The sequence below is a fragment of the Lagopus muta genome, chromosome 4, assembly GCF_023343835.1.
Source record: "Lagopus muta isolate bLagMut1 chromosome 4, bLagMut1 primary, whole genome shotgun sequence".
Lineage (NCBI taxonomy): Eukaryota > Metazoa > Chordata > Aves > Galliformes > Phasianidae > Lagopus > Lagopus muta.
Window position 1 is genome coordinate 12,793,258 of NC_064436.1, and position 18,200 is coordinate 12,811,457.

The 18,200-nt window shown below is 41.2% G+C and overlaps 2 protein-coding genes across 5 annotated transcripts in view; one reads left to right on the top strand and one right to left on the bottom strand.

Annotated features, from left to right (window-relative positions):
* The window catches only part of ARHGAP10 (Rho GTPase activating protein 10), a 130,987-nt gene extending 130,085 nt beyond the window's left edge, over positions 1 to 902 (top strand). Inside the window, exon 23 of the mRNA XM_048942635.1 lies at positions 116 to 902. Within this exon, the coding sequence (XP_048798592.1) occupies positions 116 to 204 (89 nt within the window). The 3' untranslated portion in view covers positions 205 to 902. The remainder of the gene's footprint in view (positions 1 to 115) is intronic.
* A 4,968-nt stretch (positions 903 to 5,870) lies between these two features.
* Positions 5,871 to 18,200, bottom strand: part of NR3C2 (nuclear receptor subfamily 3 group C member 2) — a 199,683-nt gene continuing 187,353 nt past the window's right edge. For all 4 annotated transcript variants that reach the window (XM_048942623.1, XM_048942624.1, XM_048942622.1 and 1 more), the window contains 2 exons: positions 17,310 to 17,467; positions 5,871 to 8,676 (listed from right to left, as the gene is read on the bottom strand). In XM_048942623.1, the coding sequence (XP_048798580.1) occupies positions 8,521 to 8,676; positions 17,310 to 17,467 (314 nt within the window). In that variant the 3' untranslated portion in view covers positions 5,871 to 8,520. The remainder of the gene's footprint in view (positions 8,677 to 17,309; positions 17,468 to 18,200) is intronic.

Genomic DNA, 18,200 nt, shown 5'->3' on the forward strand with positions numbered 1-18,200 from the left:
GTGTTTGCAAGAGACTGCATATTTTCATGGATATTTTGCACAGTGCCATGGTGCTAAATCTAAAAGGACTATTTTGAGCATAAAAAGACGATGTATTTTTTCTTTTCTTTTGCAGTGCAATTTTCCAGGGAACCAGGATGGCTAGAAGGCACATTAAATGGCAAGAGAGGACTGATTCCACAAAATTATGTTCAGTTTTTATAGCTTTATGCATTGAACACCAAGGTGTACATGGTATCCATGGATTTTTGTTATAGTCACTTCTCTTCACTTTCGTGACCGTTCTTAATCAACGAAGAGCCAGCCTGATTGTGGGTTGAAGATCCCAGTATGTTCAAGCACATTAAGTGTTGCCAAATACGAGTTAGAAATGAAAGATTCTTCAAGGTTTGGAATCGATGGGGACAGAACAGTTGGATGGCGAGAAGGTTTAATTTTTTTAATAGTTTGTTCAATTGTAGCAATATGGTTGTTTGCACAGTAACTAGCATTTGAAGTCAAATCTTTGGTTGATCTGTGGCTCAGCTCTCAGTTGAAGATGATTTTTTAAAATTAGCGTCCAGAAGATTACGCATCCATATCAGCCATTTTAACAGACTGTTATTCGAGTGTGGAAAGTGCTGTTGGATAAAAAAAACGATCATGCTGACACTTAAATTATATTTCAAAAAGTGGAATAGATGATGTGGAACAGATATATTGGTAAGTAAAATTATAGGTATCAAGACATGACATTTTTCAAATGTCTTCAAAGATTATGCTCATTTATGTTGTGTGTGTGACTTCATTTATTTTATTAAGGTAAGACACGTGAGCTTTTATTACAGGCTCCTATCTGCTGTGGTTCCTTTGTTACTCAAAAATATCACTGTAAATGAAATAAAATGATGTTTGGTTTTTGACTTTAGTCTTTCTTTAGCTGGAGAATATTTTGTCTGGTTGTGTAAGTTATGACATTAAATAATTATTGGCAGCTTTATTAAGTCAGTCACAAAGAGACTCTAAAATGGATGGGGAACTCAAAACAGGCAACTTGGCAAACTCAAGCCTAAGGAAAAGAAAATCTCTGTGATTCTTGTATATCCTGGAAAAATCTTTATTTTATCTGCTGGCTGGCTCTTGAGCTTCCCTTTCTTCCTCTCCCATAATTGTAGATTGTAAGGTCTTAACGATACTTCATAGTATCACAGTCCTCAAGTAGCTGCCTCAGAATTTGCAGAACTATTTGTGTAGAAAGTGAGTTATCTGTGATCACAGAAAAAGCTTCGAGAAACCCTGTGGTGTATAAATGTGTGCCTTGTGATAAAAATGTGACATGCAGTCTATCGTTTATCTTTGTATTTCTTCTCTCCTTCAAGAAAGACCCTTTGGGAGGCAGTGGAGAGGATGCAGGAAAATCTGACAGGATGGCGTGTTAGCACAGGCTCATTTATTTGTTAAATTGGACTCTATGGATTTAGAGTAATTTACTACAGACATACTTTGCTTGCAGGTTTTTCTAACCAATGTGATTAGTAAACGAGTTAATGGTTAACGCTGCCTTCAGGTTGAGGTGTTTCTTATCCCCTTCAGATTTAACTCCATACTGCTTTTTTGTTCCTTTGCCTAGACTGTGGAGGCTCCACTGGAGTATGCCCAAATCATTTCCAGATGGAGCAGTGGTGGGCCAAGTCAGTATGGCTCTCCAGCACTAAACCTCACAGCTTGGAGGAGTTTCATTTGGTGAATTCTCCTCGTATGTGAGCAGTGACTCTGCCATAGGCAGTCCTTATCTTGGCACAGCGGCTGAGTGACCCAAGCACAGAAAATTACTTCTGGACTTCTGTAAAAAAAATCCAGTTCTCAGATTTGCTCCTTGATACGCTTTTAAGGAAATAGTCATACCAATAAATACAGCAAGAGGTGGCAGGTTTTCTTGCTCAGATCTGTTCACGTGGCTAAGTGCTGTTCTGGCTGGATGTTGTGTCACCTGGACCATAGCTGTAGGGATTCATTTGTGACCTTCGAGAGTCATTCTGAATGCAGGATGTTGTCTGTGTGGCCGAGTTCAGATTCCATTGCTACTAGCTGAGAATCTTGGACAGAACCGGAAGAATGTAAATCCCTGTTATTCACCTAGGAGGTGTGGCTGCAAGGCATCCTCAGTTAGCCAAGCTGTGATAACTTGAAGCTTACAAGCTTTCTTAGTCACTTCCAGTTGTTTTGTTGCTGTTTTAAATGTGCAGTGCATGCTAGATCTTGTTCTGGTTGCTTTCTTCCAAAATTCCCAGCTCTAGCTCTGCTCTTTCTGCATTTCTTGTTTCTTTTGACTGAGATGGTTAAAAAAGGTGGATGCATAGAGTAGAAGATAGTATGCTGCCCTTTCAGTCCAGTCCTGTGACTCTATTTGTCTTTAGGTGAGGTGTTTTGAGATTCCTACTATTGTTGGGGCCATGCAGAACCCACAGATGAAAACTTTGCCACTGGGAAGTGGTGCACTGAGCAGAAGTAATGCTAATTCAAACTTCCTCAAATCCCAGACCTTGTCCAAAAGCAGTGGTGTGAGTAGAGCCAGATCTGATCTGGCTTTCAGGTTAACCACACTGCCTCTTAGGAATTTAGCAGTGGTAGCTGCCCCCCAGATTTTGATTTTCCACATCAGTCTGGTCATACCAATGTTGAGTATGGATTGGTGCAGCTGAGTAGCTGTGGCACCTCTCGTGCTTCACTCTCACTGTTGAATAGTTCTGTAAGTCATGCCCTCACAGCGACTGTCTGGAAGTAGAGATTAAAGGATGCTAAAGAATAAAAACGTTACCAAGAAACTCAGGCTCCTTTTTCAGTCTTTGAGGATCAAGTTTTCTTTCCCAAAGAGAGGTCTCAGTGTAGGTCTCCCATCTTTCTTTTCCACGGTTTGGGAAGTGTAGTGTTAACTTGACGCAAGATGGGAGACAGGAAATCAGCTATGAGGAAAGCCAGCTGAAGGGCTGGCTGGCTCTAGCCTGGCAGCAGGAGCAGCGCTGCTCAGCACTTCTGGGCTCAGTCCTCTCCCAGGGAGCCGTTCTCACATCCCAGCTGTGGGTACGGTTAGAGCTTAATCCGCAGGCAGGGTTTCCCTGCCCTTGCAATGCGCTATGCACAGTGGCATGTATGACTCTGTTTTCAAAATCTGAGGCTCCCTGAAGCAAACGCCTGACGCAGGCTGCAAATGGGGGAGGGCGATTTAGGAATCAGCTGTTGTGCGCTTTTTATGCAGAGTGACGTTTTCCCTTGCTTTGGGAACAGAGATCGAACCCCCTCCACGGGGACTGAAGCCTAACATGTGCTTGCGGAATGATGGAAAAGCTGAGCCTCCAGCCCACTTGGGCTAAGTAGGAATGTGCAGTATGTATTACTCACTGGCCGGCATTCGGCTCTACTCCTTGCTGAGCGGCACTTTCACTTTGCTGTTCTCCCTGGGGCTTTCAGGCTGCTGAGTGTTGTTAACCATTGTCCTCCCTGATGGTCACGGCAGGTTTCCTGCTGGTGCCCAGTCCTTCACTGCGTTGAGAGAAAAATCTCACGACTGATTTATCTGCCCTGTAATGAAAACAAGCAGTTGTGCTACATTGCTTACAACTTTTGCTAGCTGAGCCTTTGTAATGAATTGCATCATAGAAAAGTCTCGGGGAGAAATCTGCAATTTCATTCTTCTGTTCCTTCATTTCTTTCTTTTAACCATTTCACAATTCTTACCTGGTTTTAAATTTAATGAGCAAATTCCATCCACTGCTCACAGAGGGTTTGTGCAGCCTGTAAATGCACCAAAGCCGTACACAGGGTAATTGGGAAGCCTTCCTTGGAGTCGCATCTTGTTGGTTCAATATGCCTCAGGCAAAGTTCTCTCCAGCAGAATTCATCCACATGCCTTCATCTGCACTTGCAGTAACCACAGGTAAGCGCTAAATAATAAATCTAATTCTATTGATATCTGTAGTTAAAATGTAGTTTTAACACTTTGCCGGCTGGCATGTTTTACCTATCAAACATCTTTGAAATAAAAGGGTATTTTTCACTACTTTCTACCTTAGCAATACTATTGTACTTAACATGAAGTCCTGTTCCCTGTAGATCCCTCAGAGAAAGCAGTGTCCCAGCTTGAGGTCAGAGAAAAAGTTTTGTTTTGTTTTTAAGTAGCGATAGCATTTTCTTATTTCTAGAACAGCATATGACAGATACATCTGCTTCCAAGCAGATGGGCAATTTTTCTGACAATTCAGCAAACAGAAGGCAGGTGCAAGGATTTTTGGCAATGGAAAGTTTGTGCGACTTGTTACTATTAAAAGAAACAACAAGCAAAGTGCAGTTAAATGGTGGTCTTGCATCGCAGCCCGAGCTTCGTGCTGAACTCTGTAATAAATATTTAGGGGAGCACAGAACAAACCAGCATAGCAAGAGCTGTGTTTCCCCTTCTGAATTTCTTAGCATAATTGGAAGAGGCTCAGCTCTTGAGAAGGCTGATTATTAACTCGAGAAAGCTTATGTGTGTAGAACAGTGACTCCCTATTTCCACAAAGGAAAAAAACAACTGGTCTGTGGGGCAGCAGCCTTAGGATAGCTCAAGCTGGACGCCAGGCTCACCCAGCTATGGAAGGTTGCGGGGCCTGCTTTGTTGAGCAGGATGTGGTTGGTGTCAGTGTCACCACTTCTTCCTTGAGAAACACGAAGACCCCAATTAATTAAAGGAAGCAAACTCCTCAAAGTTGAGCATTTCTTATTACACCCTGAGCACAGCCACTGTCTGGCTGAAATAGAGCTAGATAAACGCAAATTGCTACGTGGATGAAGACAGATGTTAGGTTGCACTGTTAGTTACTGTGGTGTTGGATATTGTTTCCAAATGCGCAGAAGCTTCTTTCTAAGGTTATCAGTGCACCAGCAGCTATCTGAGATTAAAATGCAAGAATTACTTGCAATCAAACCAGTTTAATTCATGTACATTTGTACAATTTGTATATAAAAAAAAAATAGGTACTTGCAGACATTAACATAAAGACCAAACAATATTTTCTATTTATTTAAAAAGCTTTAAACATACAGAAGCAAACCCCTAATTATAAATGCATCATTATGCATAGATGTTACTGTTTACACCATACTGCTGGCTGCTTGTATTTTTCCATCCAGGAATCTAGTTAAACTCCAAGAGTGCTTAAACATTCCTCTGAGCTTCCTGGCCTCAGAACTGCTTGCTGTCTATCTTATCAAGTCATTGACCTCCAGCTGAAAACATTGCTCTAAAAAAAGAAAGTCAAATCTTTAATAAACAATTAAAAGTGCATTAACTGTAGAATTGTTTAATCTCATAAATGCTTAAACAAGTCAGTGAAAAACACCACCCTGTGAATTAGCTTTTTGCATTATTGATTGTAAAGTATCGTTTTAATAAGATTTTGCTACTGCAAACTTTAGTCTATTTTGTTTTGTGCAACCTGTCGGTTGCACGGCGCGTAGTATTCCTGAAATACCCACTGCAGTACATTGACACTATGTTACATTTTAAACTGGTATACAATGCTCTTGCTGTATATCCCCGTCCTTTCTTACAACAAAATAATTTAGCTCAGTGAACAGAAGCCCACTCTTAAAGGATGTTTTCGTTTGTCTTGTATTTTGCAGGAGACAAATGCCTATTTCATTCTAAACAAATTCAAAATACCATAACTTCGTGGTAGCTAAAAACCAAAGGTTTTGTTTTCTGCTGTACGCAGGTTTAGTAAGAAAAAAAAGTGATGGCTATTCTGCTTGTGTCCTTGATAAGAGAATACTGCCTCTTACAACATCTATATCCAATTTCAATGAGCTCTAGCAAAAAATAATAATCAATGAATGGTTTCATAAACAACAGGTGATTAAAGTAAAGGATTTATTATAATCTGCTTACAGTTGTTTGCAAAGACAGACATACGTTTTTGCATAAAGATATAAATTGCTCTTTAAAACTAATTTAGTGTGTTTAATTATATGAAGTTTCTGTGAATTATGAATTGTACCAAACCAAGATTAAAAGTAATAAGGTACAAAAATAGGAGCAAACAGACAACAATTTGGACTGGGACAGGCATTTAACAGTGAAGTGTAGAATATGGCTTTGCTATTTTAATCAAGCAAAGTTACTCTGAGACAGAAAAGGAGGCAGTAACTTTGTTAATATAAAAAGCTGCTGCAGACTGTATTCACCCAGAACCTGGCTTTGAAATTGTCTATTTTAGACTCAAAAAATTAATTAAAAAAAAAAAAAGGTGAAAAGATGGATGTATGACTGTTTCTTTACTGTAAACAACCAGTCTGCATGCTGTGTATCTCACGCTGGAAGTTTGGCTTTCATATTGCTGTGCAGGTCAGTATTTAAAGATCTGCCTATGAATTAGACTTCCAAAATGCAAATAATATATGTATGTATATATTTATATATAAAAAACCTCTCTGAATACAGTCTTTACAGGTTACCCATTGCATAAGGCAGGTGTCATTTAAAAAGACAAGTAGCACTGACTGTCTTCAGTGCACCAAAGCACACCTCAAAATTTGGAATCAGAAAGGGTACGTAACTCCTATTGGACCACTGTTTCAAAGAAATGCTACATTCTGACTGGTCAAGGGACAAATCATAGCTCAAAAACATCAGTGTCACCCAGAAAAAACACTACAGATTAGGACTCAGAAAAAACTATTCTATTTAAATTAGCATATGGTAGCAACAGTTGAGCCTCAGAAAAGTTCATCTGTCCTCTATTCTACACCAAAATTTGTATTCGTTTACAAATTGTGAAATATAGTGTAAATCACCTCAAAAAGGTTTTGTTCACAGTCTCGTTCTAGAGAAAATGTTTTGAGACAAAATCAGACCGAGCTGAACTTGTAGCGTCAACAGTTTTCTTTTCCGTGTGTTCTGATTATTACAAAAATTCATACAAAATGAAACGCGCTTTGAGTTTACCACTAAAAATTCTACTCTGCTAATCTGCCCATATCGGTACCTTGCCATCCGTCTTGCTGGTTCTTACTGTCGTGATCTGCATGTTCCCTTCCTCATAATCAGAAATCGTTCTCCTCAATCTGAAATAATAATCTGACCTTCAAAGATGTTCCATGTATCCAGTATTCGAAGGAAAAAAAAAAAAAACCAAAAAAAAAAACCAACACAATTTGGGAAACATTAATTAAAAATAGCAAAATCATTCAACGGCTTATCTGCCTCTCCTCTCCTGGGAGACAAAGGGAGTCGAGGGCAGGAACTCACGCTATCATTATGCTGGCAAAAGCTTTGGAGAGACTGTAATTTGTCTTGTTAAATGAAACCTTCGTAAGTGGCAAACACAAAAAAGTGTCGTTTCCTACAGAAACATGGAGCAGGATTTCCAAGATGTGCTCATCACGTACACTTGCAAGCGAGACAAAAGAGAGAAAAATATGGAGGAGAATAGAAAGGCTTAAATACAACTGAAAAGGTTAAGTGTGGTTATTTACAACAGATACTATAGGATGGTAAATTAGATATGATGCTAAAAAAGGCACAGCTTTCCCTTTCTTAAATACACTGTAAACGGTTCATTATGCATGCAGAACATTTCACTTTACAAAAAAATTACCTTGTTTGTTTAGACAAAGATAGTACTTAAATAGTCTCCAGCAAAATAGAGTTCTTTCAAAAATACTTTCCCATTCATCCTATTAACCATTAAAGATTTGTTTGTCTCATTTACAAAAGTTCCTTACACCTTATTTCAGGTCCTTCACAATTTATACATACAGCAATGTACAGTACAGCAAAAGACTGCAAAAAATTATTTGTAAAGCCAGCACAATAGATACTATAAATTGATACCAGGGCATTTGTTTTCACATCTTATCCTTCTTAATTAAATAGTAAATGGACACTTAACACAGTGTATATCATCTAGGGCGGGATAACATGGGATAACAAATGCCACAGGTGGGGATAACAGAGTATTCCACACCAAATGTTCTGTTATTACTTTACACAGTAGGGTTGTTTTTTTTGTGTGTGTGTATATATGTGTATATATAGAGTTTTTGTTTGTTTTTATTTTTTTTTTTACAAGAAAAGAATATTAATGCCCCATATTGACTTTACGTTTTATGTGCAAACCAAGGGTAAGCTTTAAAAAGTTCTCATTAGTTCTTGAACCCTTTTAAAACAAGCAAACGATACCAGAAACTACATGGCATATTTAAAACTCCATCTGTTAAAATATCAAAATCAAAGAGTTATTGACTAGATATGGCTTTTCATCCAGAGGAACAGGAACATTTTCTAAGTGTTTTAGGGTTATGGGGTAATTTCCAAACATCTAGGTCTTGCCAAATCCAAGTCAACTGTTTTCCATTCCCCAAACCCTTCATATGATTTTAGACTATTCAGAGACTGCAGAACAAGTGTAAATAGCATGTTTAAAATATGGTTTCTTGGGTCCTTCATGGGTGTGGAATAACACAGGGAAACTTAAGGCAAAGTTCTTCCGTTTAAGACATTTTCTATCACTTCCTGTGAAAGTACAGGGGCTTGGCATTCCCAGATTCCACCTTTGGTAGCTGGTCACTGATGATTTCCACCAGCATGGCTGGAAACTCTACTTTCAGTGCCTGAGACTCTCGGAAGGTGTAGAAACAGAATTCCAACAAGTCACTAACAAGCTGAAACACAGAAAGAAACATTTTTTAGGAAAAAGAGCGGAGAATTTTGTATTCAAACAAGAGCTTGTTGACAATGAGAGATTATTACTAAGAAAATGGTATCTTACTCTGACTTGGATAGCCCATTTGCAAGCAACGAAGCGACACGCAAACAAAAGTGCTCAAATCTCAAAGTGCTTCTTCACTGTTCAAAAATCAGCTAATGAAGGGAAACCACATTACCGTCGCCAAACTCATTTTTCAACACTATTACACTTTTCATTTCACTAAGAGCTAACTGGCCACTATGAAAACTGCTGGTGCTCCACATGTCCATGAAAGTAAAGGCTTCTGCCCCCAGAGAAAAGATCAGCCATAACCTACGGTATCTTTACATCCCAGCTGAATGTGGAGCTGTTGAGCACATAAAACATCTGTATTCATGTGTCAATACCTTTGTGATACACGCACACACCAGCCACACTTTTTGTTTTCTTCTTTTTAAGCTTCCAGAAGCACTATTTAGCTAAGTATTACTTCTTTTCAAAAATAAAGTTCTCTATTTTTGGTAACAGCCCACTGAGCACGATGTGTAGAATGTAAAAGATGAGATAAAAATTTCTAAGGAGTCCCATGAGTTCCCAGAAAAGGAAACTTATATGATACCTCAAGTACTGAGTTGCTCAATATAGGACCACCACAGATCCCATGCACACCTTATGCTCAGCAGCAGCAATCCTTTAGCTGGCAAAAGTTTTCATCGATGAAATCCTACCACAGTTCTCCCATCTGAGAAAGAGCTGCAAGTTAAAATCCTAAACGGCATACAGATACCATCAGCTTCCTGATTTGTAGAGAAAAAAACAGTGCATGTCTTAAAAACACCGATAAATTTAGTCTGGATTCTACCTTGTCTCAAGTTCTGTTCTTCTCATTTGTCAGCTGCAGAGCTTCATTTTGCTATATACCTTATAGGAAATGGACCACACTACATGAATTATAGCTTTTTTTATCTGTCTCCACACAAAACTGCAGACTGTTTTACAAAGTCAAAAATTACGCACATTCAACATTGGTGTCTTCTGTCCTTACAAAAGATTTATACATTTCTCCTCGTGCCTTTATCAAATACAAGTTTGTTGTTTCAGTTCTCAACACAGAGTTGTACTCTGCAGTAAGGTTCAGTTAAAGAGGCAGGAAATAGAAGTGTACTCTAGCAAGACTGAAAAATAACCTCATACAGGCAATGTTGGACAGCCCTCCTGCAGCACGATACCATACCAGACATTTTCAGGATTTTCACAGCTGTTCTTGCAAACATACAAGCAGTTTATGAACATTGAGGAAACGCTGGGATCACTCAGACACGTAACTTGCTGCTGTTGAGCACTACGAGTGTCTTTTTGCCATTGCTTAGTTCATTCCTGATCATCTGGCATGTCGTGAGGTCATGCTAATTAATTAAAACAGACGCATGCTAAAGAAGCAGTGTAGACAGAATTTGGTTTTCAAGGAAAAAATGCTGATGTTCCAAAGTTCAACTTCGGCCATTAGGAGGAGACTATTCCTGCCTACACCATACGCAGAAAATATATCATTATGCTGGCTCTTGGCACACAGCCACCATCCTACTGCCCCTGCCATCAAACAGCAGCACCTCAGCAAACCAACCCTTACAAACCAAGCCCTGTCTGGACACTGAACACAAGTACTCTCACACTGCTGAAGAGCGGGTTGGGGCATCTCTGCCAGCCCTTGCCACCCAACCAACCATGTGGCTCACCTGCTGCAAAATTTAAGTTAATCCCTGCCTCATTATGACAATCTTACAGTATTATTGCTTTGCTATTTTTTTTAAAGTAATGACAAATGCAGTGAACCAGAAAAATATACTAAAATTATTAATTCTGTCTTTACAGCTAGCTGTTAGTCATATTAAGTATACATGAGTATGTGGACATGTAGAATAAAGGGGAACTGAGAAATACGAGTATTCATGAAAAGAGCGTAATCTGTTCTATACAATAAATGAGGTAACAGTCCAGTAAGAAAAACAGGAGGTGATCATGGCTGCTGTCACAACACAGCACATCATGAGAGCCACCACTCATGCCAAGGGAGAAGAAAAGTTAAGTTTACCCAGCAAGTGAAAAAATATCATCCAGAACTCTAAAACTACTTGGTTTTGGAGCCTTAATATGTCCTGTACCAAGTCAGTCCTCTCAAATCTTTGGCCCTCTTATTCCTTTCTTAAGCCAAGTTACCAACTTCAACATATTCAACAACAATCAGTCAGTGTAATACAGCAACAGCATTCAGAGCTTAGAGTTGAAACGCATGTACCACATGTGTAACAAGGACCACTGCACTATCATTAAATAACTAGCTTTAAAAGCTGCATTCTTTGGGGCCCTAGTATTAGTATTTTTTATTATATATATATATATATATTTTTTTAACAAACGACATAGGAGAATCAGAAGCTCTAAAATGAGAACAATATGGTAAGGTCAGCTAGCAAAGGCTGCAGAAATACCTGACGGAAGGGAGAAGGAAGGCTGAGAACTAAGCAGTGAGCAGTGCTCTTCTCTGCACATGGTTCACTCCTGCTCAAATGCTGCCCAGCGGCCTTGGCACAAAGGAATGAGAAATGCAGGCTCCATTGGCACTGTTAGTTTTGAAATGAGGCCTGCTTCTGCAACCCAAGCAGCATTCATCTGATATTACAGCACACCGATTCACTTGATTTATAAGTGGTAAGTAATTTAGCTAGACCTTTGCATTAGAAGAGAAACTCCCTCTCCAGTAAGGAAATTAAAAGCTTGCTTTCTTTTTGAAGATACAAGCTCTGTCCTTGTGGTGACAGTGTCTGATACACCACAGGCTACAAGTGATCTCTAAATGAGAAAGATAACACACCTCCATGTTTGCCTCATGATTTTTCTTCACCAAACAGACTGCTGGATAGAATTCTGCAGGCAGGGATGACCTGTGGTCTGGAACCCTTCACTGCATCAGTCCCTAACTGCTCGTCCTTTTCTCATCACTGCCTGCAGAACTGCATTTAAACATTCTCAAGGCTACAGCCCTCCTAGTAGTCCTCAGATTTTGTCTTAATCAATCTTTACATCTGTATGCTGTATTAAATGCCTCTGGGAAAGAGGACGAATAATCAAACTTCATTTTCTGTTATTAGGGTGGGTTTTTTCATTAAATGGACTTTTTCCACCCATTTTGCTCTTCATAATTAGAAAAATGAAATCTCTTAATGAAGTTTCTGAAGCTAATACAGTTACCATGACCTCTGAGCACTGATAATTTTTTTGACAGCAAAAAGCATCGCTTTCAGTTTGGCACTCACAGCACGCCTGGTGCTGCCAGAAGTGCCTGGAGCAGTCTCTCTCGTGCAGGGCTGCATGCTCCTGTGCCAAGCTGGTTATCTCACAGGGGAATCTTCCATGATCTGTGTGCGTGGTGTGGAAGTCCACGGACACTGCCCTGTCAGAAGCAAGTCTGTAACGAAGCCTCCTTAGCAGTAGGGTAACAATGCAACACCAAGTAACATTTTGGTACTGTCGCAGCTATCACCGACAAAACCTCAGCATTCTCACACCACAATGACAGTCCAAAAACTTTCTTGTATAACTTAATGGAATGAGTCTGTGCCTGTTTCTTATGGAGCTGGAGCGGTGTGCATTGGCAGGAGGCAGCTCTCTTACACGCAGTGCATACTCTGCCTCAGAACCACCAAGAAAAACAATCGCCAACCAAGTCTCAGCTATTCCATTACAACCATAGCCCCTTTCGCTTCCAGTTCTACGAAATTCCTGGGATGCAACTCAGCAATTCCCCTGAGGCTTCAGCAGCTGAACACAGCACTCCAGGATGGCTCAGGCACTTTCTCAGAGGTTCGTGTGGCCTTAGTGGCTATCTCCTGGATGCTCTGTTCCTTCCCTATGAAATCTGGGACTGTAAATTGAAATACTGACATTTCCCACAGAACACAGGGGAAAAGAGGCAAGGAAAGAAGCTTCTGAATCCAGCCATGCTGTGCATTTACCTCATGGCAGCATGGAGTGAAAGACAGATAAAAAGCGTATGGATTAGGCACAAAAAGTATATAACCAGAGCAGATAGGGAACCTAGTTCTGCCTGGACAGGTGCATTTATCTCACTTAGGAACTGCGCTCATTCCAGTCCTCCTTCCATAAACATAGGCACACAGAAACCACAGCACTGCAGGTAGCCTAGATCTTGACAGCTGGATGTGTCACAGAGGAACCAGAGCTGAACTCTGTACACTCAGAAGATGCATGCAAACTCAGAGGCACACACTAATGAAGCATCCTCAGCCCTTGGCCAGGGTAAGCATTGGGCAAGGCCTGCCTTGTTCTGTTGGGAATGGAGAGCTCTGCTGTCCTCCAACAAACACCTTGTACCGTAACAGAGGATGCCCAACCACAAAGGGAGCAAGATGAGATTTAAAGCAGCCCACTGTCTGCATCAGGGAGCTGGGATCTCTTTTCTCACTTCACAGACACGCATTAGCTACTACAACATGCACATGGCTGTAGTTTCTGCAGTGGCTGCAGAGGGTGGAGGGGTTAATATTGCCTCTCAGTGCACACAGAAACGCCTCCCCACAGAATTCGGGCGCTGGGACTACACAGCTCATCAGCAGTGGGATACAGCCTTGGCGCATCAAGATCAGCAGTGAGTGCACCCAGAGGTGCTGGCAACAGCTGAGGGGCCCATCTGCTGCTCTGCATTTGTAGAATCGAGTGCAGAAGAACATTTGCATCCACTGCAGTGTGCCTTGCAGATCTGCCCCTGGAGGAGTTGTGCCTTCTTCCCACTGTCAGCTTTTTCAGCGAGTGTAATCCTGGCTCTCTCAGCCTACGGAAAGATCCACCTCAGCTATAAAGTATTCCCTTCAGGAACCATAAAAAATTAATTATTCAGCAGCATGAGCCTTAAAGAATTTATTTTTGTTTGGCAGAAAATATCAACAAGCAAATGACAGAGCAGCGCACTGCCTTGCCAAGACAAGGGGAAGGTTCACATTAGGGTTTAATGTCATGGCATCAAAACAAAAGCCCTCTTAACTCAAAATCTGTTTAGTATCAGCCAGATTGAAACCAAACTCAGCTTTTGTTGTGCAAAGCGCCTAACCATACCCTAAGCTCTGTATATGAAATGAGGCTTGCCATACGAGATACAGCGCTTCCTGCCAAAGCCAACAGGAGATGCTGAGGAGGCTCCAAATGAAGTTTTTGATACCATGTGCAGTACATCTGTTTCTAATGTTCCCGCGTGCCGTTCGCCGATCACACAGCAGTGTTCACCTATGACCAGGCACCACGTGTACCTGTCACTGACATGCCCAGGCCCATCTCTGGGCATGAGGCTGAACCATTTCCCTCCCAGGCACACATGGGCTGTCCCTGTGATGTGGTGGCTCTCAGCACGTAATGCTGTTGTAAGACGAGGAAAGCAGGCTAGATTTGAGAGAAAAAATACTGTCCCTATACCAAGGGAAATCTGTGGATCATATTGCTTCCCAGAATTGCTCCTAGAAGCTACCCATGCTGCCATGCAAAGACATGGCAACCAGCTCACCTCCACCGTCTCGCTGAGGCAGAGGAGGGGTGCACCACGTGACCGTGCTGACACAGCCTCCAAGCACCTGCTGCTGCTGCAGCCACCACTTCCATGCAGCACCATGCAGACACAGAGCGCTGCTGCAGCGCACGGTGACGCATGGGCACGGACCCGTGTTTGCCTTGTCTGCTAAGGGTGGATTTCCATCTCAGCTTTCTGGGTTTTGCTTTGGCGCTCAGAGGCTTTATGGACTGTTAAGTAAAGTTGCTGATTTTTCCAAATATTTCAGCGCCTACCTGGCCTTCTTGAAAATTCTCCTTTTTCCCCATCTCGGCACTTCCTTACCTGCACATATGCTGTTCACTGTGGCTGAATGATTTAGAACACACAGTGATGTAAAAGCATATTGGTTTTTGTTGTTTTTTGTTGTTTTTTTTTCCTTCCTCACGTTATATAAGCCAAGCAGCCTGTAACCTGATATTCCCACACAGTTTATTTCATGTAGCCCTCAGAAAGCCTACTTAAAAATCAGGTCGATAAAAGGAAGCATGAAGGTGCAAAGCAGCAGTATTCCTTTATTCCTGGCTGCCATGCTCAGGTAAAGCGAACTCCACAATGGCGAGGAGCTGCTCTGCTCTGATGCAAAAGCTGGAGGCAGCACAGGGACTGAATAATCATCAACTGTACACAAATCCCTTTGGGCTTGTGCTGTAAATGCCATTGCTGTAGCTATGGCAGCATACAAAACAGGGAACTTCAGCTCCAGTTAGACTGCTCAGCACCAAATATATTCTGATCCTCTAAAATTATAATGGAGTAAGTTAAAAATACACAGGTGGCAGCTGAAAAAGTGTTCCTCACAAGGAAAGAACTGAGCAGAAAACTTGCATTTCCGTGGATAGAGCAGAGAAATCCTGCACTACCTGAGAGTGGGGGTAGAGGAGCAGCTCTCATGTTTCATTAATATTATCACCGTTCTGCATTTGTTCCGATGGGTTTCAAAAACTGAGAACCGAAAATAATCCATTTTAAAGCAGAAAAATAAGTGAAGTGTCTTTGCTGAACACCTCAGATAACACCTCTGAAAGGAAGTGCTGTACAAGTGGTCTTTGTGGAGGGGAATGCCAGCAATATGACTTTCTTTATGAAGTCCTTTTGTAATAAATGGCTCTATTAAATGAAAAGTGACATAAAAACAGCTTCATTAAAAATGAAATGAAACATAAGAGCAGTCTGAGGGAGCTCCTCCTCTGGTTAGCTCAGCTTCCAGTGGTTAGCTCTGTGTTTTGGAAAATGTTTGTAGGATACTGTGGCATTCCTAGCAAGTGTGATCCTGCCACCCAGCCAGTCGAACCATGCAAACACATCCACTTAAACACCGAGATAGCGTTGGTTCTCCAAAGGATCACAAAACCATCTAAACACAGGGGTTTGTGAGCTGTCCTGAGGTTCAGAAGTGAACATCTTGCGAATGATTTTATCGCCCACCCCCTTTTTTTCCACTAAAACACTACAACTTCCTTTGCTGGCACGCAGCAAGTGAAACCTGATCTCCAAAGAATGAGCTGTTACTGCAGTACTAATAATACTCTCCCTGCCTCCCACTAAGATTTTCAATGTTTTAATGAACAACAGAACAATATTTGAAAAATAATTCCATATGTACATTCTGTAAACAGACCTCGGGCTCTTATACAGATTTGACCTGAAGTGCACTGTACTGCACTGTCTCTACAAAACTGAAATGTAAATCAAGTACAAAGAAGTACATTTAAATTCAGGCTCTGAAAGCAAGAGTTATAGTTTCTTTGTGTAGCACGTTTACCTTTCTGCCCACCTAGGGTGAAATAGGACAGTTTTTCTCTTCGTTTACCAGTTGTTACTGGGATGTTATCCCTGAGTGTTACAGGGTTCCAGCCCTGCCTGTGGGATGACGCTTCCATAGCACCCAAACCTGGCTAAAATCATTCTTTGACCTCAGGAGCCCTCACTCATTTGCTAACCATGACAGCTTCAGAGAGAATGGGTGCCAGGCCAGCAAGACCCAGTGCTCTGAAAACCCCAGGCTGCGGAGAGCATCATGGCTGGTCCACCTGTATCCTCACAGGGGGTCCCACCTGAAAGAGAGCATGGAATGTGAGAGCTGCGATCAGCAGTGAAGGGTATGAGTTTGCCCATGGAGCTGTATCCCTGCCTTGGGATTCTGCTACAGAGGGCGTACGGGTACAGCCCTGCTGCTGCTCAGAGGGCCAAAACTGCTGCGCTTATCACTCCATCAGCCAGAAACAGCTTATTTATTCCCAGCCCAATGTTACAGACACCTGCTCTGAAATCAGGAGCTGCTCCTGTGCGCCAGGCACTCACCACAACCCTTCCGAGTTGTAAGGAGTTGAGGCACCCACAGCCTGGGTGTTCTGGGACTAAACTTTTACTTTCCTACTGTCATCCATGACATCTCGCCCCTGAAGCACGCAAAACAAACACCTAGCACTGGAGTGAAAGAGGACAGAAAGAACAACCTAACAACACAGTGAATTTTATACTTGAAAAAACCCAGTTAAAGCTTCAAATAACCAAATGGGTTCCAAAGTCTTAAAAAGTCAACAATATTAAAAAAAACAAAACAAAACAAAAAAAAAACAAAACAAAAAAAAACACCAAAAAAAACCACCTGTAAAAGATCAGCAAATCAACTCATCATCTATCAGCAGAGGTCCTGCACGGTGTATGTGCACTGCAGCTAACCGAGGACCACAGCTAACATCATTTTTGCAGTTGAAGAGCCTCCGATCTTAAAGGAACCACTGGAGAACACACCACCATTTAGAAGAGGAGAAGGCAGCAGAACCCAGCCCTTAATGACTTGTGCTCTCACATTTTACTTGGCAACTGACCTTGAATTTGTCTGTTAACAACTTTTCCCAGACATTTCTTTAAGAATGTGCTGTGATTTTTTTTCTCCCTGTGAATTAGCACAATTAAAAACTACAAGTTTACCTTAATGGAGAGAATTTTACTCAACTTGTCTGCACTCCTTGAGGAGTTATACTTACATCATGCATGGAGTCAAGAAGTTTAGTCAGTTGGTAGAATCTCTGCCAGCTTTGCCCAGAGTTACTTGGACATTTAGTTACCATCTTCTTTAGTTCTTTAATGTAATTTGCCCTCATTTCTTCAAATGCAGCTTGGCTTTTGAGACCATCCTTGGGAACTGTCATTAAAAAGACAGTCTTACATTAATATTAACTGCATTGCTTAATTCTTCTGCTGTGCATACTTAAAAAGTTACACTTTTTAGTCAATGGATGAAAGAATTAAAACTATTAAGTAACATCCACAATTTTACAGACACTGCTATAGAATCAATCAGCACACAGATTTTCAAGTGATTCCAGCGGGCTCTCTTCCTCTCCAGATCCATGAGTGCAGACCACATGGCTGAGGCAGAGGACAAAATAACATCTCACAAATACGACACATACTACCCTCGTGCTGAAACTGTTTTCAATACAAACCCAACCACACACACACACACACCAAGAAAGGCAGATGTATCATGAATACTTCTTTAGAATCTGAAGATGTGATTTATCATTCTTGAATGATTTCCCACACTTCAGAGAGGAGGGGAAGACATATAGAATTACAGCTGTGATGTGCAGAAATGCTAAAAAGTGGCATCAAGTAACATCTAACGTTTCTTTGAACGACAGTGAGCATCTGCATAACACCTACAACAGAGGGTCTTTATTCCATGTGTAACAAGACTTTTTCCCAAATAGGCATCCTGACCAGGGTTTGACCAAAGCACAGTTGCAGCCTTTAATGAAAGCGTTTCTACTGTCCTATCAAAGTTGTCATCTGCCAAAGGAATCATTTCACAAATGGGCTATAAGTAGAGTTTTGACATGTTCTGCTGCAGCTGACTTCAGCAATGCTAATTA